This window comes from Perca flavescens, chromosome 2 (genome assembly GCF_004354835.1).
Source record: "Perca flavescens isolate YP-PL-M2 chromosome 2, PFLA_1.0, whole genome shotgun sequence".
Lineage (NCBI taxonomy): Eukaryota > Metazoa > Chordata > Actinopteri > Perciformes > Percidae > Perca > Perca flavescens.
This window is the reverse complement of record NC_041332.1, coordinates 1863308-1889570: the sequence shown is the minus strand read 5'-3', so window position 1 is coordinate 1889570 and position 26263 is coordinate 1863308. Positions and strand designations below refer to the sequence as shown.

The 26263-nt window shown below is 43.0% G+C and overlaps 1 protein-coding gene across 3 annotated transcripts; it reads left to right on the top strand.

The window, feature by feature from the left end:
* Nucleotides 1-4932: 4932 nt before the first annotated feature.
* Nucleotides 4933-22575, top strand: srd5a2a (steroid-5-alpha-reductase, alpha polypeptide 2a). 3 transcript variants are annotated; one of them, XM_028587992.1, is made up of 5 exons: nt 4933-5287; nt 7291-7454; nt 15957-16058; nt 19700-20578; nt 22220-22575. In XM_028587992.1, the coding sequence occupies exons 1-5, from the start codon at nt 4998-5000 to the stop codon at nt 22315-22317; spliced, it is 1533 nt and encodes a 510-aa protein (XP_028443793.1). In that variant the 5' UTR covers nt 4933-4997; the 3' UTR covers nt 22318-22575. The 3 variants fall into 3 exon arrangements, with proteins under 3 accessions (XP_028443793.1, XP_028443801.1, XP_028443808.1); XM_028588007.1 differs by having other exon boundaries at nt 4934-5287; nt 19700-19850; XM_028588000.1 differs by lacking the exon at nt 22220-22575 and having other exon boundaries at nt 19700-20873.
* Nucleotides 22576-26263: the final 3688 nt, after the last annotated feature.

Below are 26263 nucleotides of genomic sequence, written 5' to 3'. Positions count from 1 at the left end.
GACTGTACGGTTTATTAAAAAAAGAGGACAGAGACAGAATTGTCCTGGTACTCCTCTTCCTCACACTCGTGCAGCAATTTCTCTTACTTTCTTTGAGTTCATCTATATTGTTCCTTTTCCACACAAAATCAGCCCAAGTAGGTCCTCTTTTACTGCACGTACTACAGTAACATATGGTCATGGGATTGAAAGAACTTCAATCAGCTGTTTCTCATTAAATGCATGTATAAAATGCAGGGGATATATTTGTGTTTATTTGTGATCAGCTGTTCACTTTGACTTTAGCCTATGAGTTAGGTATAGAACAAGTTGTTATCTGTTACATACAGTGTGAAAGCATTTGTAAATTTGGCAGTACATATCCATTGTTTAGGGTCTTGGTTTTGAGCTTGTGTGTAAATGGAGTTCAAGCATTTTACATTTGTGTTAACTGTATGCATTTTGTGTCCAAGCAACAAGAAATGTGTTAATTGTATAGCCTACACAGACGGATGTTGTGCTAACTGCGTTAAGAGTTTAGGAAAGTTGTTAAAAGTATTGAAAAAATTGTCATAGCGATCGAAAAAAAACTGTAATCTGATTGTAGGAGAGGCAACATTGTCCATCTACAGTAGCAGGAAGAATAAAGTAGAGGACAGGAAAGGACAGGAAGCACTTCCTGTTTTCATCTCTTTATTGAAAGCCAGAGTCGATTGATTGATCGGTTGATTTTAAGTTTCATAAAGAAATGAATAACATTGATGAGTTTCTCAAACAGTGGTGCTATAAAGATGCATTATGTTCTGTAGTAGGAGATGATTTAATATTTGACGGAGTATTTAGGTAGGGATGTGATAGTTTGTCGTGTACATTACCTGTTTTTAGGTGAATTATTTTTTGTGCTTTATATCTGCTGAAAGAGGAAGGAGGGCAGGGTTTGGTGGTCTTGGAGAGCCGAACAGCTGCTTTTAGATTCCAGTTTATACAGAGGTTTTTATATGAAAATGATGATGTCGTCTGGAGGCCAGTAGTCAGCACCATTTTAAGGGGGGTTGCAGGTCTGGGTCTTGATGCCTCGTTGTTTTTAGTAGACTGTGGTTTTATCTCTTTGTGTGACTTGCCTTCTTTTTATCAAGGACTTTTTAAAGTATGGACACGTTTTAAATGGACCAGACTGGAACCTGCAGCATCTCTGTTCTGGCTCCTGGAGGAGCCTCTGGTGTGGGGGGCCCGGCTGGATCTCAAGGATGGCAGCAGACCTGGACTCACGGAGAGGCTGATGAGGGCTGGAGTGACCACGTTGAAGGGAATCGTGGAGGCTGCAGGTCCTGGTTTCCAGAACACAGAGGCAGTGGCCTCTCTGCTGGGCCTGAGGTCGGCCCGCCACACCAGAACCATCCTGAACGAGTGGATTACCAGACTGGACAAAGGAGAGACAGAGATGCTGCGGGACTATTTTAATGGGACAGAAATCCCCGTTCCTGTAGACCCTTTTCCAGACATTGTTTTTTTAATTGACAACACTGACTCCCTAGCACAACATACACCACGTGGTGCTGGCAGTGAAAGTCTTTCTGTCGACGATTAATCCCACCGTGTCCTCCACGTGTCCTTTCTGTCCATACACTGAGACCATTGTTCACTGTTACCTGGACTGTTACAGACTGAAACCTCTTTTTAACATTTAAGGAACAGTGTTTTTAGATTGTGGAGAGGTTTTTACTGAGACTGCTTTTATTTTTGGTGCTGGCTACAAAAAACAAAATGCAAAGAAGTGGCAATTGTTGAATTTTATTGTGGGTCAGGCAAAAATGTCAATTTATAAAAGTAGGAAAAACAAAATAGAAAATGTGTGTGGACAAGAGCTGACGAAGCTGTACGTGTCTGTGGTGAAGGCCCGAGTGAGAGTGGACTTCAGGTTCTGTAGAGATAGATTGGGTTCAGAATAACAATGTCCTGTAGCCTGGGACGGCCTCGCTGTCTCTTCCTGTCTGGCATGTGTAAGATAAGACAGGTTCAGATTTAGTGGAGCAAAAGTTCTCCTCATTTGTGTAATAAACATTTGGAACAGAATGCTATGCACCTAATGAAATATCTTAAAGGAACAGACAGTCTTTAGGCCATGACAGAAGAAGAGAATGAGAGCGATCACAAGGCTAGCAGCGCAACTTCTCTATCTTCTCGGAGACAGAAAGTCTGAGTGATATCACACCGACTGGCGGCCCAGACGTAATGGAGGGAGGAGGGACCTGAAGATGAATGAAAGAATAGGGAAAAGGAAGGTCTGGTGTCAGACCCGGAAAGACTTTGTTGGTGGTTAGGGAGAGAAAGTCTCGTAGGAGCGGCTGATCCATATGCATATGAAATATCTGTCTGCAATATCATTTTACTAAAGATTGTTATAGTTTAACTGAATGAATCCTGAGTATTCATTTCCTGGTCTACCTTTCAACGAACACAATAAGTAAAGGGGAAAGACTCTGGCCTTTAGAGCCAGAGTAGAATCGGTCACATCTTTTCCTACATGGTGACCCCGACGTGAGGTCTAGACCAGGAAACAACTGAAGCCAACCAGAACTTCTTGGTCAGACTTCACATACCCGGACTCTTCTCTCCTCATCCAAATGGTGGCCAAAATTAAAGGTAAGAGAATTCCTGTTTTGTCTTTAATGAAGGACAGGCATCAGTTTTTAGACCAGTGGGGTTTCTCTCTCTCTCTCTCTCTCTCTCTCTGATGAAGGACAGGCATCATTTTTTAGACCAGTGGGGTTTCTCTCTCTCTCTCTCTCTCTGATGAAGGACAGGCATCCAGTGGGGTTTCTTTTTCTCTCTCTGATGACCAGGCATGGGGTTTCCAGTGGGGTTTCTCTCTCTCTCTCTCTCTCTCTCTCTGATGGACAGGCATCAGTTTTTAGACCAGTGGGGTTTCTCTCTCTCTCTCTCTCTCTCTCTCTCTCTCTGATGAAGGACAGGCATCAGTTTTTAGATCAGTGGGGTTTCACCACAGCTGTGTGTTCAGTGCAGGAGGAAGAGCTCATCTTTCACTCTGTGTTTCTATGAGATTATATATTTTTTTTTTGTGCATTTGAAAAAAAACATGACATTCTGGTAGAGGAAGAAACATCTTTCTGACAATAAAGGTTTTTTAAAAATAAAAAAGTGTCTGTGTTTGTGTGAATGTTTAATTTGTATTAAACATTCAGCTCTTTGAAATCTTAATCTACAAAGTTAATAGTTATGTTATTGAATGTTTTAGAGTGTAGGAGAATCTCTCTCTCTCTCTCTCTGAAATGGTGGACCCAAAATGCAGAGATGAAGCTGGTAGGTAGAGCTCGAGGATTTATAAAAACAAAGAGTCTATCCAAACAAAAAGGGTTCCAAAATCCAGCAGGCAAAACTAATGTACAAGGTAAAGCAACAAAATAACTGAATAACAAAACAAAGGAAAACCAGACAAAGAAACAACTGACAAAACTTACGGATTAAATGACAGGACTGAACACGGTAGGATAACACACAAAATGATCTGGGGCCTGTTTCACAAAAGCAGAATATATAAATCCAGGATAACCAATAAAGCGAGGATTGACCTAGTCTAATCTGTGCATCCTGGCTTGGTGCATTTCACGAAGGCCGAGCCAGGCTGAGGAGGAGAGACTAGGAGCTGAGGAGGAGAGACTAGGAGCTGAGGAGGAGAGACTAGGAGCTGAGGAGGAGCGACTAGGTCGACCCAGGCTGAGGAGGAGAGACTAGGAGCTGAGGAGGAGAGACTAGGAGCTGAGGAGGAGAGACTAGGAGCTGAGGAGGAGAGACTAGGAGTTGAGGAAGAGAGACTAGGAGCTGAGGAGGAGAGACTAGGAGCTGAGGAAGAGAGACTAGGAGCTGAGGAAGAGAGACTAGGAGCTGAGGAAGAGAGACTAGGAGCTGAGGAGGAGAGACTAGGAGCTGAGGAAGAGAGACTAGGAGCTGAGGAAGAGAGACTAGGAGCTGGCTCGACTAGGTCGAGCCAGGCTGAACTAATTCAGATAGATGCGCGTCCACGGATTTCCTCAAAAGACCGCGAGGTCGATCACAGATTTACTGATGCCAAAATGGAGAATACGCATTGTACATACTTTATACAGAGTAGAGAGCAGCAGCTTCTTGTGGAAGTATGATGACGTGAAACACATAATTTGAATAAAAAGAAAATAACTCGGCCGCTGTACTGAAACAGAGAGAAAGCAGCAGACGATCACGGACCGAATGAATGTGTAAGCAGCCTAAATATAAACAATAACTGACCTCTGATCTGAATGGAAACCATCATAATCCTACCATTCAATGATTAGGCTACTAATCATTTGCACAAATTAACAATTGTACTCTTTGTCTTAAAAGTAAGCAGAAGATAATATTTACCATGAAGATCCATTTTCTATAACGCTAGAATACGAAGTGTAAATATCTCTTTCACTCTGTTCCTCCCTCTCTCTCATTGGCTAAAATATTAATTTCCTAAGTCATATTAACTTCCACTACTCGCTTTTAATGCAAAGTGTACAGGTGTTTGTTTTTGCAAATGACAAGTGACACATTGAATGGTTTCATTTAAGAGCAGTAGTTCATAAATGTATATTTTTAGACTATCATTTAGTCTGTCCACTATTATCTGTCACGCTTTTTTTTTTTTTTTTTTTTTATAGAGGACGAGTTTCCTTCTCTACATATTATATGCCTGCTCCCTGGTATATATGGACATAGAAAATAAAGACACTGAAGAAATTGGACTGTATCTGTGTCTGAAATGTTGGAAAATCTGGAGCAGATTTCTCTGTCTCTCTCTCTCTTTCTCTCCCCCTCTCGTTCTCTCCCTCCCTCTCTCTCTCTCCCTCACTCCCCCCATCCCTCTCTCTCTCTCTCTCTCTCTCTCTCTCTCTCTCTCTCCCTCCTCCTCCCTCCCTCTCTCTCTCTCTCTCACTCTCTGTCCCTCCTCCGCTGCGCCTCCAGTGCTACCCAGTGTGTCTGAGTAGCGGGAGATGGAGTGTCGGGAGGCCGTAGTTTCCTCCCTGAGTTGGGCTCTGATCGCCGGCGGAGCGCTGTACCTGCTGCAGCAGACGCGGAGCCACACGCCGTACGGCCGCTACGCGCCGCCGGGGGAGAGTCGCTGCTGCCCGGCCAGACTGGGCTGGTTCCTCCAGGAGGTCCCGGCCTTCCTGCTGCCGCTGCTGCTACTGCTTTATACCGATGCGGAGCCGGGCAACACCGGGGACCGGAGCACCGGGAGGACGCTACTGCTCGGCACCTTCATGCTGCACTACTTCCACAGGTCAGCTCACTTTATAAATACACACATACATACATACATACACACATACATACATACATACACACATACATACATACACATACACAAATACATACATACATACATACATACATACATACATACATACACACATACACATACACATACACACATACACACATACATACATACATACATACACACACACACACACACACACATATACATACATACATACACACACACACACACACACACACACACACATACATACATACATACATACATACACATACATACATACACACACACACACATACATACATACATACTACATACACACACACTCACTCACACATCTTCAAAGATTGGCTCATTTCTTCTTCTGTTGTTTCCTAACCCTTTCCCCTCCCTTCTGTGGTTACATCAGTGTTTTTATGAAGAGTTTTATAAAAAGCTTTCTGTCTGTTTAGCAGCACACCCACACAACACAAACACACAGATTAGTATCAGATTACACAGGAATGTAGTTACACAGCAACATCAGGTTCAGTGAGCACAAAGGGTTAGAATAACACACACACACACACACACACACACAGACACACACACACACACACACACACAGGCACGCACAGACACACAGGCACGCACACACACGCACACACACACAGAAAGACACACACACACAGACACGCACAGACACGCACAGACACACACACACACACACACACAGGCACGCACACACACGCACACACAGAAAGACACACACACACAGACTGCTGTCTGTGCTGCTGTGCGTCCCTGTGTGTGTAACAAGCATAGTGTGCACGTGCTGTGCACGAGCCTAGGCGCATTTTACTAATGCTCTGTTAAAATAACAATGAAACAGACATCAAATTATAATAAGAGACAAAACTAAATACAGTATTCTTCTAAAAGTTGACCGTACAGTTTGGCAGTTTTATTACTTTTTAGGACCTTTAGGAGTCATTTTCCTTCTTCAGTGGTGTAGTCTAATGTATTGTAGTGGGTATACTGTACTGTATATATACACCTGTATATTGGGTAGAATCTGCCTTTGGGGGAGGAGGGGGAGGGCATATCATAGTGGGGGGTCTGTGTCTCCTCCCCGAGGAAAGTTTGGAGCATCAACAACTTCATTACCTGCATTCGGATATACTTTTATGCACCAATTTACGGTGGAAATACCTTTAATTAGCCGATGTGAAGAAGAGAAACACAGATGACAATTCAAAATATATTATAATGCAAAGTATGTTGTGTGTCACTGGGCATTTTTGAGTAGGTATATGGAAATCCTGGAGCTTTCTTAGTGGGTATACTGCGTAGACCTGCGTATCACGTAGACTACAGCACTGCCCTTCTTTGATGTAATGTTTATTGTGTGTCCTGCACTCTGTCTCTGACATCATCTTCTCTTCATCCCGCCTCACACTTCTGCTCACTTCTCCTCCTTCTGCAACCTTTCTGTCTCTTTTCTTTCTGTTTCAGCAAAACTATTCACATCAATATAATAGACGATGAAGAATATGAGAAAAACAAGAACTTCTTCCTAGAGATGGGAGAGCCTCGGCTGCTGGAGATGAGTGAGAGGAAAGGTGGAGCTGTCGCCGCCATTTAACCCCCCCCCCCTCCATACAACCCCACCTTCCTGTGCTTTAACCCCCCTCTATATAATCTGGCCCCATTCAACATCGTCCAATTATGTAACACCGATGAAGGCGGTCTTCTGTTTCCACGCTGCCAGCACACACACATACACGCACACACATGCACACACACACACACACACACACACACGCATGCATGCACGCACACACACACACACACACACACACACACACACACACAGAAACACAGAAACACAGACACACACACACTGTGTGGTTTCTTATTACAGGACTCAAAGGTTAGAAACCAGCAGTATTAATTTGAAAGTGGTAACCAATGGTTTCAGGCGGCCATGTAGGATGTGTGAGAGATGTGTGTGTGTTTTGCAGGACCTTTATCTACTCCTTCCTGATGAGAGGACGGCCCGTCCCGCTGACCATCGTCCTGTACGCAGTCATCTTCTGCTCGCTCAACGGCTTCCTGCAGGGTCACTTCCTGCTGCACTGCGCCCGCTACGACCACAGCTGGCTGACGCACGCTCGGCTCGCCACAGGTGGGTCACTACAGTTGATTCCCGTGTCTCCCTCTACTGTAGAGCACTTTAACAGCTACTCTGTCATAACTGTCGGGGATCTGTCCCGGGAACAGCAAGGCTTGGAATGCAGAATAGAAGGAATTTATTAAACAAAACTACAACCAAAAGGGTCCAAATGTAGGCAAAAACTTCCTCGGAAACTAATCCACCAGGCAAGAAAACCAGGAACCCAAGACACAGAACCCAAGACAAATACATACACCGACAGGACGCGACAGGACACGACAATAATGACGAGAGACGAGGAAAGCATAGAGACTAAATACACGGGCTGACGAGGTGACACCAGGGCTGGGGAACAGCCAACTGTGGAGCGATGTGACAGTTATCGAGGCATAGTATCACGTTTTCTTTTAAAGCCAACCCCTTTCCTCCCCCTCGATAACCCTCGCCCTCTATGCCCTCTTCTGCCGTACAGCCGTTACAGATACTGTCAGCGGGGCGGATGGTTAAGCCTATATTAAAGGAGTTATCTCAGATACTTCCCTATGGCTTAGATTAATTTTATAGAGACACACACACCCACGTTAATGGGTTCTCGCTGCGGTGGAAATCCGATGACGAGACAAGAGGCTTTTGATTGACAACCTAGATGTCCCCTGTATGTGAAATACACAGCACACAGAAGATCTTTATAACCAAACTATTACAATTGATTACTCACACTTGGACAGCCACTTCTGCCTTGGTCACAGAAGCTTCTGCTCAGCTGGAGGATCAAAGGTCTGCTTGTCAGATCGGTCCCCGGGGTTGCTGCAAACCGCTCGGTTAAAGAGGAGTCCACACTTCTCCTTTCAGGGTGTTCCCCGCTCACACGGGTGAAGTGGAGGACGAGGAGAAAAAAAAGGAAAAAAGTCTTCTAAAAAGGCAAAAAATACTTTTTTGGTTTTATTTTATTTGAAGCAAAAAGTTAACAAGAAAAACAAATAAGCAAAAAAAATGAATAAATGGAAAAATGAACTAAGTTCAATCACTCAAAAATGCTCCAAGACGCAGGATGCCCCTACAGCAAAGGTGAAGGTCGAGAGGGCCAAGAGCCACGAGTCAAAAGGCAAGGGCTAAAAACTTTCGTTGGCAAAGCATCAATATTTATATGTACATTTTCATGGGGTTCAACCCCCCATCACAGTGAGGTGTGTTTTACCATCTTATTTTACCTTACATGGCAATACAATCTTAATGCAGCTATCGGGCTGGTCATACGTAAAAACATCTCATGTGACGATATTTCCTATATGCATATGCAATTAACATCTAACATACAATCTAACAGCTCAGTTCATCACGCAATGCAGCCATCTTTCTCTCTGGGTGCATCTAGGGCACTTTCTCTTTCCAGCTGCAGGTTCAGACTGACAGTTACACAATACAACTTATCCATCTGAGGCCTCTTGCAAATACATCCTCTCTACAGCTGCACGGTCAAACGGGCAGTTACACACAGTGATTCACACTAAAATGTCTCTAAGCATGTTTTATAATAATATCAGTAACTCAACGTTTAGCATGATTATATTTCTAAATCATATAGTTTTAGAAGCGAATCAACACTCACAGACCAATATCAAAGGCAGTATTATAGTTTCAAGAGCAGAAATATATTTTAGCTGTTTTTGGGTTAATTCATTTCAAAAGCAGATGTATAGTTTTGGCTGTTTTTTTTATTAATACAACTACATTTCAAATAGCAGGAGTATAATTTTAGCTGTTTTTTGGATTTTCACATACCCTCGTTCAACACAATCCGACAGCTCTGTTTGTTGCTCTGTTTTACAGTTTTTTTTACAATTGCTTACACACTAAAATTAGGACATTTGAGGATTGAGGGTCGAGAACGACAAGGAGGAAGGGGGCCCATAGTCACGTGAGGGTTTACGATCTCCGGCCCCAGGCTCAAGTACCCCTCATTCAGGCCATGGAGGACGCCTGTGACCAGAGCCAGCCCGACCCATAAGCGAACTAAGCGGCTGCTTAGGGCCCCGTGGCTACCAGAGGGCCCCCAAGAGCGCTTCAAATGTCCCACAATGGAGCTCATAACAGAGCCGGTCTATATAAAGATAGCGTTGCTGCTAATAGGTCTTACATTAGTCTTTAAATGCGTATTTGTACATTATATGAGTGCTTAAACTAATATTTACAATACACAAGTTGGTTAAGTGCCAAGAGTCCCCAAACCAAATCCTGCTTAGGGCGCCCAAAAGTCTAGGGCTGGCCCTGCCTGTGACCAAGTCGACGCCACAGCTGTGCAAGGATGGATTCGACATTCAAGACAGTTGTCTTGCCAATGAGGATATATATCTCCTGTGATGGTGATTAAATGCTCTGGCCAGATCCAGCTAGGCGAAGACATAATGTCTAGTATTTTCTGTACTTTTTCAGATAATTTTTTTGTTTTTCTGTGATTTTATGTGTGTCTGTTGTTTGCTGAGCTAACAGTGTTATGCACACTACTGTAGTAGCGTGAACACTTGTGATTCTCCATGTCGACATGTTGACTGATTTGGGTATATGGAGGGAAATGCAGTCTGCAGCATTGGTCTCGTGTAGTGTTTGGTGAACTTATTGTAAATTTGCACTTTCTCTGTGTACTTCATTTGCAGTACTCTGATCACTGAGAAGTAGAACTGCTAAAAGTGTTTTAGGTTAGCAACAGCAGTGTGTATCTGGTTCAAACGTAATTACAGTGTTTTCTGATGGTTTAGGCACATTTTAGGCTTTTGCTTTCTCTGTGCACAAAGTAGGCTATCTCAGTTTGAGGTCATACTTCTGTCATAGTTCTGTAAACATACAGGGATCCAAACTTCAAGTATCGGTGTTATTTACAGACATCAAACCAACACAAGTGTTTTTTTCCAAGTCAAAACACAAAATAGTAATCAGTCTACATCGTGTCCTCTCTCTGGGTCTGGCCACAAAATTTTGTCTACATCACATGCAATGTCCTCTAGTCCAAGGCACCGGGGAACATATCTTGTGGAATGGCGTATCCAGCCCTGACATGATGCCTGGTCAATATCCCAACATGCCCCCTCCACTGCCTGTAAAAGGGCTATAATAGTCATAGACCTTCCAGCGCCAGGCAGAGAAGAACTCTTCAATTGGATTCAAGAATGGAGAGTATGGGGGAGGTAGAGTACAGTGAAGAGTGGTGATCTGTAAACCAGTTGGGGACCAAAGCAGCCCTATGGAAACTAGCATTGTCCCATATGATGACGTATCTGGTCTGTTCTGGTCTCTGAACATTAGTGAGCATGTCATGTAAGGTGTCCAGGAATGTAATGATGTGTGCAGTGTTATATGGGCCTAGGGTTGCATGAACGACACCATTTTGACTTCTAGCTGCACACATACTGTAGTTATGTTCCCACCATGTTGTCTTGGGACATTGATGATGGCACAGTGTCCAATAATGTTCCTGCCACGACTCCTTGTTTTAGTGAGGTTAAAACCTGCCTCATCCACAAAAAGCAGCTCATGACCCGTGAAATCTGCCTCCAGCTCCATCACTCTCTGGACAAGACCAAACAAATGCAGCACAGCAGGCCCATGCACAGCACTACAGTATGCATTTCCAGATTCAGTACCAATGATACTATAGCTTACTTGCACATAGTCATATCGCAGTTGTTTCACACGTTCCCTGTTTCTTTCAAAAGGGACTCTGTAGATTTGTTTCATTCGGATTTTGTTGCGGGCAAGTACACGTCAATACAGAAATGCTCACATTGTGTATGTTTTGGAAGGTGGTGTCATCCTTAATTATGCGCTGCTGTATTTCTTGTAGCCTTATGGAATTATTTGCAATCACCATATTGACTACATGGGTCTCTTGTTCTGCAGTGACCATTATTCCTCTGCCCCCAGCATCTGGACGTCTAGCAATTCTGTAAAGTAACAATTTCAGTATTTGTACATGTATGGTATTGTTGTGTTAGAGTATGGCAGTGCTACAAAACTTAGTGCAGAGTGACTGTACTAACCGATTCTCATTTCTAAATGTCCTTATGATGCTTGCTACAGTGTAGCTGAACCCTTTGGCCAGCTTCCCTCAGGGTCATCTCACGGTTGATTACATGGTCCACTATTGGAGCTCTGATGTCATCAGGAATTCTATTTCTTACTCTTCTTACCCTTCCTCTTCCTCCTCCTCTTCCTCCTACTTCTTCACCTCCACGTCCTCCTCCTCCTCTTCCTCCTACTTCTTCACCTCCACGTCCTCTTCCTCCTCTTCCTCTTCCTCCTACTTCTTCACGTCCACGTCCTCCTCCTCCTCTTCCTCCTACTTCTTCACTTCCACGTCCTCCTCCTCCTCTTCCTCCTACTTCTTCACCTCCACGTCTTCTTCCTCCTCTTCCTCTTCCTCCTTCTTCACCTCCACGTCCTCATCCTTCTCTTCCTCCTACTTCTTCACCTCCACGTCCTCTTCCTGCTCTTCCTCTTCCTCCTACTTCTTCACCTCCATGTCCTCTTCCTCCTCTTCCTCTTCCTCCTACTTCTTCACCTCAGCGTCCTCCTCCTCCTCTTCCTCCTCCTCCTCTTCCTCCTACTTCTTCACCTCCACGTCCTCTTCCTCCTCTTCCTCTTCCTCCTTCTTCACCTCCACGTCCTCATCCTTCTCTTCCTCCTACTTCTTCACCTCCACGTCCTCTTCCTCCTCTTCCTCTTCCTCCTACTTCTTCACCTCCACGTCCTCTTCCTCCTCTTCCTCTTCCTCCTACTTCTTCACCTCCATGTCCTCTTCCTCCTCTTCCTCTTCCTCCTACTTCTTCACCTTCGCATCCTCCTCCTCCTCTTCCTCCTCTTCCTCTTCCTCCTACTTCTTCACCTCCGCGTCCTCTTCCTCCTCCTCTTCCTCCTACTTCTTCACCTCCACGTCCTCTCGGCCTCCTCTAATTCTCACTCTTCTCACTCTTCCTGCTCCCTCCATTGTACTCCACACAGACAGCTCACCTGTGGCTTATTTATAGTGCTTAGGCTGACTGCAAAGTGTACTAATTATCTAAAACAGTTTCCACATGTGACAGTTGGCATAATAGTGTAAATAATAGCCATACATGTGTGTGTTACAAAATTGCAAACTGATTGCAAAGCACGGTTTGTGCTTTTAGTTTTGCAAACTCAGTGAGTGGTTTTGCTATAAGTATTACAGTTTTTTTCTAATTGCTTAAGCACAATTTTGAAAACAGGGACAGTCATTTTCAAAACACTACACACAATTAGCACAACCACACACCCAATTAGCAGAACACCTCAGACCCTTTGCAAAATGAGACACTCTTGCAAAAACTATACACTAATTTATAAAAAAAATATGTTGTTACCATATGAAACACACACGTTTTATTTGACTTAATTACGTTTGAACCAGATACACACTGCTGTTGCTAACCTAAAACACTTTTAGCAATTCTACTTCTCAGTGATTAGAGTACTGTAAATGAAGTACACAGAGACATTTACAATAAGTTCACCAAACACTACACAAGACCAATGCTGCAGACTGAGGAAATATAATTATTTCTCTCCATATACCAAATCAGTCGACATGGAGAATCAATCAAGTTTTCATGCTACTACAGTAGTGTGCATAACACTGTTAGCTCAGCAAACAACAGACAAACATAAAATATGGTATCCAGTACAGGTTACAATCACAGAAACAACAACAACAAACAAAAAAATCATCTGACAAAGTACAGAAAATACTAGACATTATCTCTTCTCCTAGCTGGATCGGACCAAGAGAATTTCATCACCATCACAGGAAATCTATATCCTCATTGGCAAGACAACGTGGGAAGAACCGTCTTGAATCCATCCTTGCACAGCTGGGGCGTCGACTTGGTCACAGGCGTCCTCCATGGTCTCAATGAGGGGTACCTGAGCCTGGGGCCTCAATGAGGGCTACCTGAGCCTGGGGCCTCAATGAGGGCTACCTGAGCCTGGGGCCTCAATGAGGGGTACCTGAGTCTGGGGCCTGAATGAGGGGTACCTGAGCCTGGGGCCTCAATGAGGGCGACCTGAGCCTGGGGCCTCAATGAGGGCGACCTGAGCCTGGGGCCGGAGATCATAAACCCTTGCATGAATATGGCCCCCCTTCCTCCTTGTCGTTCTCGACCCTCAATCCTCATGTCACAGGGAGGGGTATCAACAGTGCTGATATGGTGCATCCAATGAGCAGCTGATTACTGTAACTGTAGACAGATTTTCTTTGACCTGTTTACTTGTCTAAATGTCCTTATGACAGATGCTGCTGTATATCTACTAAGATTTAGCTGAACTCTTAGTCCAGTCTCCCTCAGCATCAATCCGTGGTTCACAACATGGTCCACTAGTGTTGCGCGACTTTCATTTGATAAATTTGGTCCACTTCTTCTTTGAGAATATTCTCCGGCTTCAGGTCTTCCTCTCCCTCTCCCTCTTCCTATACCTCCACCTCAGCCCCTACCTCTGGCTGGGACTCTTCCTCTTCCTCTACCTCTACCTCCTTTTCCTCCTCTGTGGATTTCCCCTCTCAGTCTTCTTCTTCTGACTCCTTCCATTTTGGTTGAAGGCAGGTGAACTTACCTGCTGCATTTTATATAGTGCTTAAACCCGATTGGTGTGTCTACAATTAACCAATCATGTGTTTGCATACCTGGTGGCTGTGTTTAATCACTTGGTTCATGGGTGTGTTCATTTGAAAGCCTTTGCTTTGAAATTGCAAGGAAGTGAAATCATGATAAATGTCTGTGTCAAATGCATACAAGTGTGTTTAGTGTTTTGCAATCACTGTGTGTAATGTTTTGCAAAAAGTGTGAAGCTGACAATGTGCTTATAGTTGTGCAGATCTAGACTAGTGTTTTGCTCCTTGAGTGTAAGGTTTTGCTAATTGTCGGAAAGTTTTAATTTTAGTGTGTAAGCAATTGTAAAAAACTGTAATAGTTTTCGAAATGGTGCTATGACAATCACGGTTAGGGTTTAAGCATTCAGAAAAAACTAAGTCAAATGAAACGTGTGTTTCATATGGTAACAAAATATGTTTTTTATAACTTAGTGTATAGTTTTTGCAAAGAGTCTGAAGTGTTCTGCTGATTGGGTGTAGTGTTTTGAAAGAGACGGCCCCTGTTTTCAAAATTGTGCATAAGCAATTGAAAAAAACTGGTAATCTGACCTTTGACCTGTGTATAGGCCTATACTAAAGCAGTGATTGTTTAGTGATCAGTTAAGCATAATGTGCAAATGTGAAGAGTGTGTGTGTGTGTGTGTGTGTGTGTGTGTGTGTGTGTATGCCCTGGTAAATAAGTGGAGCATTTTGATTTGTTGTGTTTACAAAAGGAAAGCAAGTCACTTCCTGATAGATTTTTGTGTTTTAGGTAGAGAATTGTGTGTAATGTTTTGAAAAAAGTGTTTCATGCCATTAGAAACTGAGTGAAAGGCTGAGAAACAGCTGATGGTTTTGGAGATTTGGGGTGTAGTTTATCACTTTGAGTGAGAGGTTTCAAAAACCGTGTGACATTTAAAGATTTAGTGTGTAAGCAGTTGGAAAAAACTGTAATCTGAGTGTTTTATGTGTGTATTTTCTGACATTTGACGTTTGAGCTGTAATGTCTGTCTGACTGCTGGTTAGTTATTATTTTACAGATAGTTTCACCATGGTAACGGCCCGGTCAGAGCCTGCCGCGGGGGATTTCTTGTTATTGAGGACTCAAGTTCACACTTGTGTGTGTGTGTGTATGTGTGTGTGTGTGTGAGTGTTTGTATGTGTATGTGTGTGTGTGTGTGTGTGTGTGTGTGTGTGTGTGTGTGTGTGTGTGTGTGTGTGTGTGTGTGTGTGTGTGTGTGTGTGTGTGTGTGTGTGACAGCCCACAAACCTACCTACCTCTGTTTCTCAGACATGTTTCTCAACATGTTTTCTGGAGGATTTCATGTTCATGTTGCTCATGTCTTCCAGATGTGGCCCATGGGGAATGAGTCAGTGTTTCCGTGACTCAGAGTCGTTATGTAACATGTGTTTGTGTCTGTGTGTGTGTGTGTGTGTGTGTGTGTGTGTGTGTTTATGTGTGTGTGTGTGTGTGTGTGTGTGTGTGTGTGTGTTGTGTGTGTGTGTGTGTGTGTGTGTGTGTGTGTGTGTCTGTGTGTTTGTCTGTGTGTGTGTGTGTGTCTGTGTGTCTGTGTGTGTGTGTGTGTGTGTGTGTTTGTCTGTCTGTGTGTGTGTGTGTGTGTGTGTGTGTGTGTGTGTGTGTGTGTGTGTGTGTGTGTGTGTGTCACATCAGCTGTGTAATTCATGGCTCAATTCAAAAGGGATATAAACATTATCTGTCTCTTCCTGTTCACTACCGGACATACTTTACTGAAATAAGGTCCCGTGGTGGACATAGGAAGGGGCAGGACTTAAATATTGTTAATATCTGTGACATCACTTCCTGTGAGATTATTTACATAAACCTGTTTATTTCTTCCTGTTTGTGTCCCATGAAGGTTTTCTTCTGTTTGTTTGCGGTTTGATCGTCAACATCCACAGTGACCACATCCTGCGCAGCCTGAGACGACCAGGGGAGACCATCTACAGGATCCCCTACGGTTAGACCATGATCCCCTACGGTTAGACCTGATCCTCTACGGTTAGACCTGATCCCCTATGGTTAGACCTGATCCTCTACGGTTAGACCTGATCCCCTACGGTTAGACCTGATCCTCTACAGCAGGGGTCGGCAACCTTTTTGATATGAAGTGCCCTTTTCAAAATTTCTTGTTTATTAGTGTGCCATGTTAACATAAATGTTTTTTATGACATCACATCAAAATGTAATATCCAGGGAATCTGTAATAATCAGGACCTTGTAATTATTATTATTATTATTATTATTGTATATTATTATTATGGAAACATGGTTTTAGTATGCAGTCCTGATTGGTGGAAAATGGGCTGACAAAAATATCACTGTCAAAAAGCCTGAAGCGAAAAGTTGTGGAAAAGCCCAGCTTTAATGACGAATGGACTGATAAGCAGATCCTGTATGTCTCATTTTCAATGAAACGATGCTGTGGCAAAATAATAATAACACAACCAGCATTATTATCAAGAATGAAGAACACAACATAACGATTGCGTCATTCACGTGCATATTAAGTAGCCACATGTATTTGTTTTGGTCTAATAATGCATCCATATTTACCGCTCCAGCGGAGAGGATGGTTTCTTCAGACAGCTTAAGTTTATAAGAATTTGTCCAAATTTCACGATTCCCTGCAAACTAAGAAAAATAGACTACAAACCGACAGCTTTTCTTTTAGCTTGTTTTGTAAAAATTAGCTATTTGCAGAGTAGAGCTGTGTTTGCGTAAAACAGTGCGGTGGACAAGAGTGTACTGAGCAGACAGAGCAGATTGAAATATCGCTTTCTACATGTTGTTGCCGGTCTACACAGATGAGTGCACTGATAAGTGTTGACTTTTAACTCACAGAGGTTTAATTGTAGCCTCCTTACAGTAACGAGACCAGCGTTAGTTCATCTGCCCCAGCGGCCGTTGGTAATCCTCTTTGTATTGTTCCCAGTCAGAGATACGAGTCAATCAAACTACCGTAAATAACAGCTCGCGCACAGGTGCCGATTTATGTTTTCCTCCGTGGGTGCACACAGTTTAAAAAAAAAAAATAGTCAACAATGTTTGCATTTCAGAACCTTAGGAAATGGACAGCGGCCGACACGAACACACACGCCGTAAAGTAAGCTAGCTTTCAACTCAGGACAGCCCCCGAACACAGATAGGATTGGAGAAGTTTAATCAGCTTCGGGGGGAATTATAAATCAATGCCACCGACATGACCAATCACACTATGACAGACGCTCCACTTAGCACCACCTGCAATGTTTAATATTAAATTAATATAAAAATAAACTGGCAGTCTGGCACACGTGGGTGCTCAGTATTTTTCGTGGGTGCTCAAGCTCCGGAGCACCCACGGTATCGGCACCTATGAGGTCGGCAACTGTGAACGTTGTAATTTGGCATGCGGATGAGAGAGTGCTTCAGCATTTCAACCATGATTTCAACACATCAATAACTCTCTTGCACACATATTGCCAGCGTGCCATTGGTTAAGGTCCCGCGTGCCCATGGTGGCACGCGTGCCTAAGGTTGCCGACCCCTGCTCTACAGTTAGACCATGATCCCCTATGGTTAGACCTGATCCCCTATGGTTAGACCCTGATCCTCTACGGTTAGACCTGATCCCCTATGGTTAGACCCTGATCCTCTACGGTTAGACCATGATCCCCTATGGTTAGACCTGATCCCCTATGGTTAGACCCTGATCCTTTACGGTTAGACCTGATCCCCTATGGTAAGACCCTGATCCTCTACGGTTGGACCTGATCCCCTATGGTTAGACCTGATCCCCTATGGTTAGACCCTGATCCTCTACGGCTAGACCTGAGCCCCTATGGTTAGACCCTGATCCTCTACGGTTAGACCTGATCCCATATAGTTAGACCATGATCCTCTACAGTTAGACCTGATCCCCTATGGTTAGACCCTGATCCTCTACTGTTAGACCTGATCCCCTATGGTTAGACCTGATCCCCTACGGTTAGACCTCATCCTCTACGGTTAGACCTGATCCCCTATAGTTAGACCCTGATCCTCTACAGTTAGACCATGATCCCCTACGGTTAGACCATGATCCTCTATGGTTAGATCCTGATCCCCTACGGTTAGACCATGATCCTCTATGGTTAGATCCTGATCCCCTATGGTTAGACCCTGATCCCCTACTGTTAGACCTGATCCCCTATGGTTAGACCTGATCCTCTACGGTTAGACCATGATCCCCTACGGTTAGACCATGATCCCCTACGGTTAGACCTGATCCCCTATGATTAGACCTGATCCTCTATGGCTAGACCATGATCCCCTACGGTTAGACCCTGATCCCCTACAGTTAGACCCTGATCCCCTACTGTTAGACCTGATCCCCTATGGTTAGACCTGATCCTCTACGGTTAGACCATGATCCTCTACGGTTAGACCATGATCCCCTACGGTTAGACCTGATCCCCTATGGTTAGACCTGATCCTCTATGGTTAGACCATGACCCCCTACGGTTAGACCCTGATCCCCTACAGTTAGATCCTGATCCCCTACGGTTGGACCTGATCATCTACGGTTAGACCCTGATCCCCTACGGTTAGACCTGATCCTGTACAGTTAGACCCTGATCCCCTACGGTTAGACCTGATCCTCTACGGTTACACCCTGATCCCCTACGGTTAGACCCTGATCCTCTACGGTTAGACCTGATCCTCTACGGTTAGACCATGATCCCCTACGGTTAGACCCTGATCCTGTACAGTTAGACCCTGATTCCCTACGGTTAAACCTGATCCCCTACGGTCATACCCTGATCCCCTACGGTTAGATCCTGATCTCCTACGGTTAGACCTGATCCCATACAGTTAGACCCTGATCCCCTACAGTTAGACCTGATCCTCTACAGTAAGATCCTGATCCCCTACGGTTAGACCCTGTTAGACCCTGTTAGACCCTGTTAGACCCTGTTAGACCCTGATCCCCTACGGTTAGACCTGATCCCATACGGTTAGACCCTGATCCCCTACAGTTAAACCTGATCCTCTACAGTTAGATCTTGATCCCCTGCGGTCAGACCCTGTTAGACCCTGTTGGACCCTGTTAGACCCTGATCCCCTACGGTTAGACCCTGTTAGACCCTGATCCCCTATGGTCAGACCCTAATCCCCTACAGTTAAACCCTGTTAGATCCTGATCCCCTACGGTTAGACCCTGTTAGACCCTGATCCCCTATGGTCAGACTCTGATCCCCTACGGTTAGACCCTGTTAGACCCTGATCCCCTATGGTTAGACCCTGATCCCCTACGGTTAGACCTGATCCCATACGGTTAGACCCTGATCCCCTACAGTTAGACCTGATCCTCTACAGTTAGATCCTGATCCCCTGCGGTCAGACCCTGTTAGACCCTGATCCCCTATGGTCAGACCCTGTTAGACCCTGTTAGACCCTGATCCCCTACGGTTAGACCCTGTTAGACCCTGATCCCCTACGGTTAGACCCTGTTAGACCCTGTTAGACCCTGATCCCCTATGGTCAGACCCTGATCCCCTACAGTTAAACCCTGTTAGACCCTGACCCCCTAGTCTATAGCCTTCCCTTCTCATACTCAGCCCTTTCTGTTTCTCTCAGGGGGAATGTTTGAGTTTGTCTCTGGCGCCAACTTCTTCGGGGAGATCGTGGAGTGGTGTGGTTACGCCTTCGCCACGTGGTCGTTACCAACCTTCGCCTTCGCCTTTTTCACCGTGTGCTCCATCGGGCCCCGAGCCCTCCACCACCACAGGTACGGTACTCTCTTCTCCACCACAGGTACGGTACTCTCTTCTCCACCACAGGTACGGTACTCTCTTCACCACCACAGGTACGGTACTCTCTTCACCACCACAGGTACGGTACTCTCTTCACCACCACAGGTACGGTACTCTCTTCACCACCACAGGTACGGTACTCTCTTCACCACCACCACAGGTACGGTACTCTCTTCTCCACCACAGGTACAGTACTCTCTTTACCACCACAGGTACGGTACTCTCTTCACCACCACCACAGGTACGGTACTCTCTTCTCCACTACAGGTACGGTACTCTCTTCACCACCACAGGTACGGTACTCTCTTCTCTACCACAGGTACGGTACTCTCTTCACCACCACCACAGGTATGGTACTCTCTTCACCACCACAGGTACGGTACTCTCTTCACCACCACAGGTACGGTACTCTCTTCACCACCACAGGTACGGTACTCTCTTCTCTACCACAGGTACAGTACTCTCTTCACCACCACCACAGGTACTGTACTCTCTTCACCACAACCACAGGTACGGTACTCTCTTCACCGTGTCCATCGGGTCCCGGGCCCTCCACCACCACAGGTACAGTACTCACTTCACCACCGTGTGCTCCATCGGGCCCCGGGCCCTCCACCACCACAGGTACAGTACTCTCTTCTCCACCACAGGTACGGTACTCTCTTCACCGTGTCCATCGGCCCCGAGCCCTCCACCACCACAGGTACGGTACCTCCTTCACCGTGTGCTCCATCAGGTCCCTACGGTTAGACACTGTTAGACCTTGATCCCCTACGGTTAGACCCTGTTAGACCCTGATCCCCTACGGTTAGACCCTGATCCTCTACGGTTAGACCCTTATCCTCTACAGGTAGACCCTGTTCCGGTATGGTACTCTCTTCACCTATCACGTTTTGTTTTTCTGGGTAAAACTTTAAAATTCAAAACGTTTTGCTTGTCTTTTTTGACATTTATGACACTTTTTTCAACATTGTTTCGCTTTTTCCGATGTCAATTTTTTTTCTGCACCTTTTGATATTTTTGTGGATTTTTTCCTACGATTTTGAAGCTTTTCCGACATTTTTGTCAATTTTTTCAATGTTCTTTTATCAAATGGTTTCTTTCAAAATGCTATAAAATTGAATAAAACACCAAAATTCTCTACTTCGTCTCTCTTAGCTAAGGGTTCCTTGGCCTAAAAAACGTTGAAGACCCTGCTCTAAATGATGTTGTACTGTGGTTATGTTTATTTGTTGTTGTTTGGTGTATATATTTGTTACTACTTGCTGTAATCCAAATTGCCCCTCAGAGATAATAAAGTGACCTTGAGTCAACTTTTGCAGAGCGGCAACCAATGAGAGAGCAGACTCGCCAACGTGTCTCCAATATATTCTGCCGTGTATACACACATGCTTTACAGGCAGATTAAAAGATTGTGATATTTCCTATAGCTTTCTTTACGATACGTCTCTATATGACTACAGGGATGCTAACAGCTAGCTTGGCGTTAAGTTACAAGCTAACGTCCTAGTTCTAGTGGTGTTTCTGATGTCCTGTTGATGGACCAACCCTGAGCTAACATTTTTGGCACTTTTTCGTCGCATTTGTGTCGCATTTTTGCATTTTTTTCGTCAGATTTTTGCCACTTTTTTCATCGCATTTTGGCACTTTTGTTTTGAATTTTTTTGTCACTTTTTTGTTGCATTTTGGCACTTTTTGGATCACTTTTTCCATCCGATTTTTTTCACTTTTTCATCGCTTTTTATCGCATATTTTGCCACTTTTTTGTCACATTTTTACCACTTTTTTCATCGCAAATGTCCTGGTTCTAGTGTTGTTTCTGATGTCCTGTTGATGGACTAAGGCCCCGTTTACACGTACATGGTTATTTTGAAAAACTGAGACATTTCCCTTTGTTTGTGTCCTTCGTTTACATGCAAACGGAGAATTCTCCTCTGAAACAGTCTTTCTAAAACCTCCGGCCAGATAAGAGTGGAGATTTTTGAAACCTTTGTTTGCATGTTTGCACGTAAACTGAGACAAACGGAGGTTTAGGCAGCCGAGGAAGTGAGGAAGAGAAGAGAGAGGAAGTGATTGGTTGCTGTTGTTGCTATTTTCTGAATTCTGATTAGCTAACGTGGGCTCGAGCTTCTTGTTACACCGCCCCTACAGGTCTGGCGTGCTCTTGACTGTATTGACGGCATATATACACGGGTACATGTAAACGAAGACTTTTCTGAAAACTGACAGCTGTGCACGATGTTATTTTTGAAAACGGAGAGGTTGAAATGGCCATTTATGAAAATAGCTGCCCACGTGTAAACGTAGTATAACTGTGTTTCTGCTGTGTGTTTGTGTCTTGCAGAGACTACCAGCAGAGGTTTGAAGACTACCCTCGCTCCAGGAAAGCTCTCATTCCTTTCATACTGTAACAACGGAGGAGAGTCGATGGACCAGAACTGATCGCCTGCAGCTTTGTTTCAGCTCATTGGTTTCCTCTCACGTGATGGTAGTCAAGCGGAGGCTTTCCACATTCCTAGAGGATGTTTTTGTTACATTTGTGCCAGTTTTTGTTGTTGCATTTTTGCCACTTTTTTCGTCACATTTTTCATCACATTTTTTGGCACATTTTTCATCGCATTTCTGCCACTTTTATCATTGCATTTCTGTCACTTTTTTCGTTGCATTGTTGCCATTTTTCTTTATCACATTTCGCCACTTTTTTCTAACGTTTTTGTTACATTTGTGCCACTTTTTTTTTCGTCACGTTTTTTGGCACATTTTAATGAATTTTTTCATGCCATTTTTGCCACTTTTTTTGTCGCGTTTGCCACTTTTTTTGTCGCGTGTTTGCCACTTTTTTCATTGCATTTCTGTCACTTTTTTTGTCGCATTGTTGCCATTTTTCTTCATCACATTTTGCCACTTTTTTCTCACGTTTTTGTTACATTTGTGCCACTTTTTGTTGTTGCATTTTTGCCACTTTTTTTCGTCACATTTTAGCGATTTTTTTCATCGAATTTTTGCCACTTTTTTCATCGAATTTTTTGTCACATTTTTTGCCACTTTTTCATCGCATTTTTGTCACTTTTCGTCACATTTCTGCTACTTTTTTGCCACTTTTTTCATCAAATATTTTGTCACATTTTTTGCCACTTTTTTCATCGCATTTTTGTCACTTTTTTCATAGCATTTTTGCCACTTTTTTCATAGCATTTTTTCTTGAATTAAAGCATGTTAATAAACTCAATGTGATTCTTCTTCTCCAGTCTGGCCTGTTGAGAAACTCTCCTGCTTTAAAGCATCAATTAATAGAAAACAAACATATATATAACATATACAGTATATTATTCTACAGAATCAGGACTTTTACTTTTGGTAGTTTAGGTTTGTTTTAATGCCGATACTTTTGTACTTTTACTTCAGGAACATTTTGAATGCAGAAGTTTGACTTGTATCAGAATATTTCTACACTGTGATATTAGTATTGTTACTATAGTAAAACATTAGAGTTCTTTTTCCACCTTTTCACACTCCTTCAATATCTTTAACTAAATGAAACTGGAGCAAATGTGACACTTTTCAAAGGAGTTTATGAAGATTCTTGTATTTCTTATATATCTTTCTTCATATACTCTTACATTTGAGTTTTCTGCTATAAAACAAGGCACATTATCTCTTGTATGTGAAAGCTTATATGGTAATAAACCGGATTCTGATTCCTGAGTGACGTGTGTGTGTTTTTGGTTAATCTTCATGTAACACAAAAGTTCAGCGTCAGTTAGAGTCCACTAAAAGTTCTGTTGTTGCTGCTGACAGACTCAGATTATTATTCTAAGTGTCTGACAACATTATGGGATGGATCCCTACAGAGATAGACCTTTTAGTTAAAGAGTAAGATCCTTTTAGTTTAACATGAAACAGCCCTGAAATCACCATCACCAAACTCCACCAGACTCCATGTAAATAATCAGGACTTTTAGCGTGTATAGAGCCCGCATATCTCCACCAGACTCCATGTACATAATCAGGACTTTTATCAGGGTAAAACACACTTCATTCAAAGTGGACAGAAACTAAATAAAACTATGAAAAGCCGTCTTGGTTCATCCTTCCACTGTTCCAACAATCACCACTCTTGTTTGGTTGAAATAAACCCTTAATTCACCCATTTACATGTGGTGATATGCTGGCTCTATACACGCTAAAAATCCTGATTATTTACATGGAGTCTGGTGGAAATATGCTGGCTCTATACATGCTAAAAGTCCTGATTATTTACATGGAGTCTGGTGGAGATATGCTGGCTCTATACAGGCTAAAAGTCCTGATTGTTTACATGGAGTCTGGTGGAAATATGCTGGCTCTATACACGCTAAAAGTCCTGATTATTTACATGGAGTCTGGTGGTTTTGGTGATAAATGACAGTGGTGTAATTAATAGCAGCAGAGTTTTATTATAATAGAATAAATTGCAGGGGTCAAACATAGTTTAGTATAATCTAGTAAATTTGTGTAATTATAGTGTAATAACACAGTATAGAATAACATAATATAATATTTAGTATAGCGCAGCAATGTAACATATGAAACAATATTTACAATATATCTGAGTCCTTCCAGATATATTTTTTCATTGTTTCTATCGGCAGTTGGTATGAACAGAGCCAAAAGTTGAGGTCCGGTGGATCCCAAACATGCCTGCGACCAGAACAACATTTCCTACATTTTGACCAACCATGATGTATGAAGAGTGAAAACTGTAGGGGAGAGAGCAATTTGTTTGGAAAGATTTATGAGAATCTTACTGCAACTGCACACTCTGACTCCCACTCTAACTCTCAAAATACTGGCCCCATACACACACATTGGAAAATCTGAAACAATCTGAAAACTGGACGATACGATAAACTTTGATTTGGTAGAAACCGTGCTTGATATCAGAACGCCCATTCAGCCCAATAAACACCAAAGTCTTGTCTTTGGTTTAAATTTTTAATTATTTTCCTACATTAAAGTATGGCGATACAATATACAATATTTGATCAATGTTAAGCGATTTCCCAAAGATTTCCTATTCAAGTCTATGGGGAAATTGTATGGCCGTTTTTTGACCAACAGACCACAAGTATGGGGGGATAATAGTCATTGTGCCGATTGCTGCTATTCCAGCACATCAGCACACTGAATAAACATGAATTGTATATTTTGTATTTTGTTTAAAAAATTACAAAATAAATAATTTGTTAATCATAAAAAATAATATGAAAAAAACAAACAGACACAAAGACATACAGACAGTGATTTCCCCTGTTTAATATCTCTGTTGATTAATGCTGATATATAAAAAGGCAGATCACACAGAAGAAAAACTGTTTCACACGGTAACCATAGCAACACGCTGCCCAAAAGTTGTTGTTTATAACTTTATATTCAATATATTTAGTTTGGACAGCTATACATTTTTCCCAATGAATAAATAAGGGAGAGTTAGACTCCATGTAGGAAGCAGAGAACTTCTTTTATTTGAATGATGGTTACATTTTCTTCTTCATGTGACTCTACGCTGGGCAGGGAGACGACCGTTTTTTTTCTGTGCGGCTGGAGAAAGGAAATCAACTTCAGCTGTTTGATCAGGTCATCAACAACATGTACATCTATCTTCCATGTCAAAAAAAGAGACACAGGAACAAAAACGTTAAAGAAGCAACAAAAACGTTGAAAAATGAAACTTCCATATTCACAAACTACCAAAACTTCAATACAGCAAAAGTAACATCACAAAAAAGGAAGAAAAACGCCAAAAACTTCAACAAAAGAAATAAAAATAAAGCATGAGAGACTTGTGAAAGTGTTGGATCCTACATTTCCCATCATGCACCTCTCCCTCTGTGCTGCTGATTCTTTCCACCAGATGGAGACAAATCTCTTTAAACTGATTTCAAATGTTGATTTCATCAGAGTTCAACCTTTAAACATCAGCCAAAATAATATTATTAAAATAAAGAAATGCGAAAGTGTTATAATTTTAAAAATATCAATAAAAAACAAAGCAATCAAGCTTCCCTGGCTGAAATAGACCAAAATAATATCAATAAAAGAAATAAATATTAACCATGATAAAATCTGGTGAATAAATGTTGATTAAAACAGTGGTTATAGGGCTAAAAATACCAATAATATCAAAGCTGTATCAGCTTCTCTGCTGCATCCCGACTGGCAGAACGAATCGTGCTGTGATCACCAAAGATGATTCCCATTGAAATACATCAGTTTAAAACGTGACCTGCATCACGTAAATCTTCACAATATTGTGATGGTATCACAGTCTACTAGATTTCTTTTTGGGATGCCATCACGAACTGATGTGAGACTGTGGTGTCCATTCAGGTGATACCCACGTTCTCCT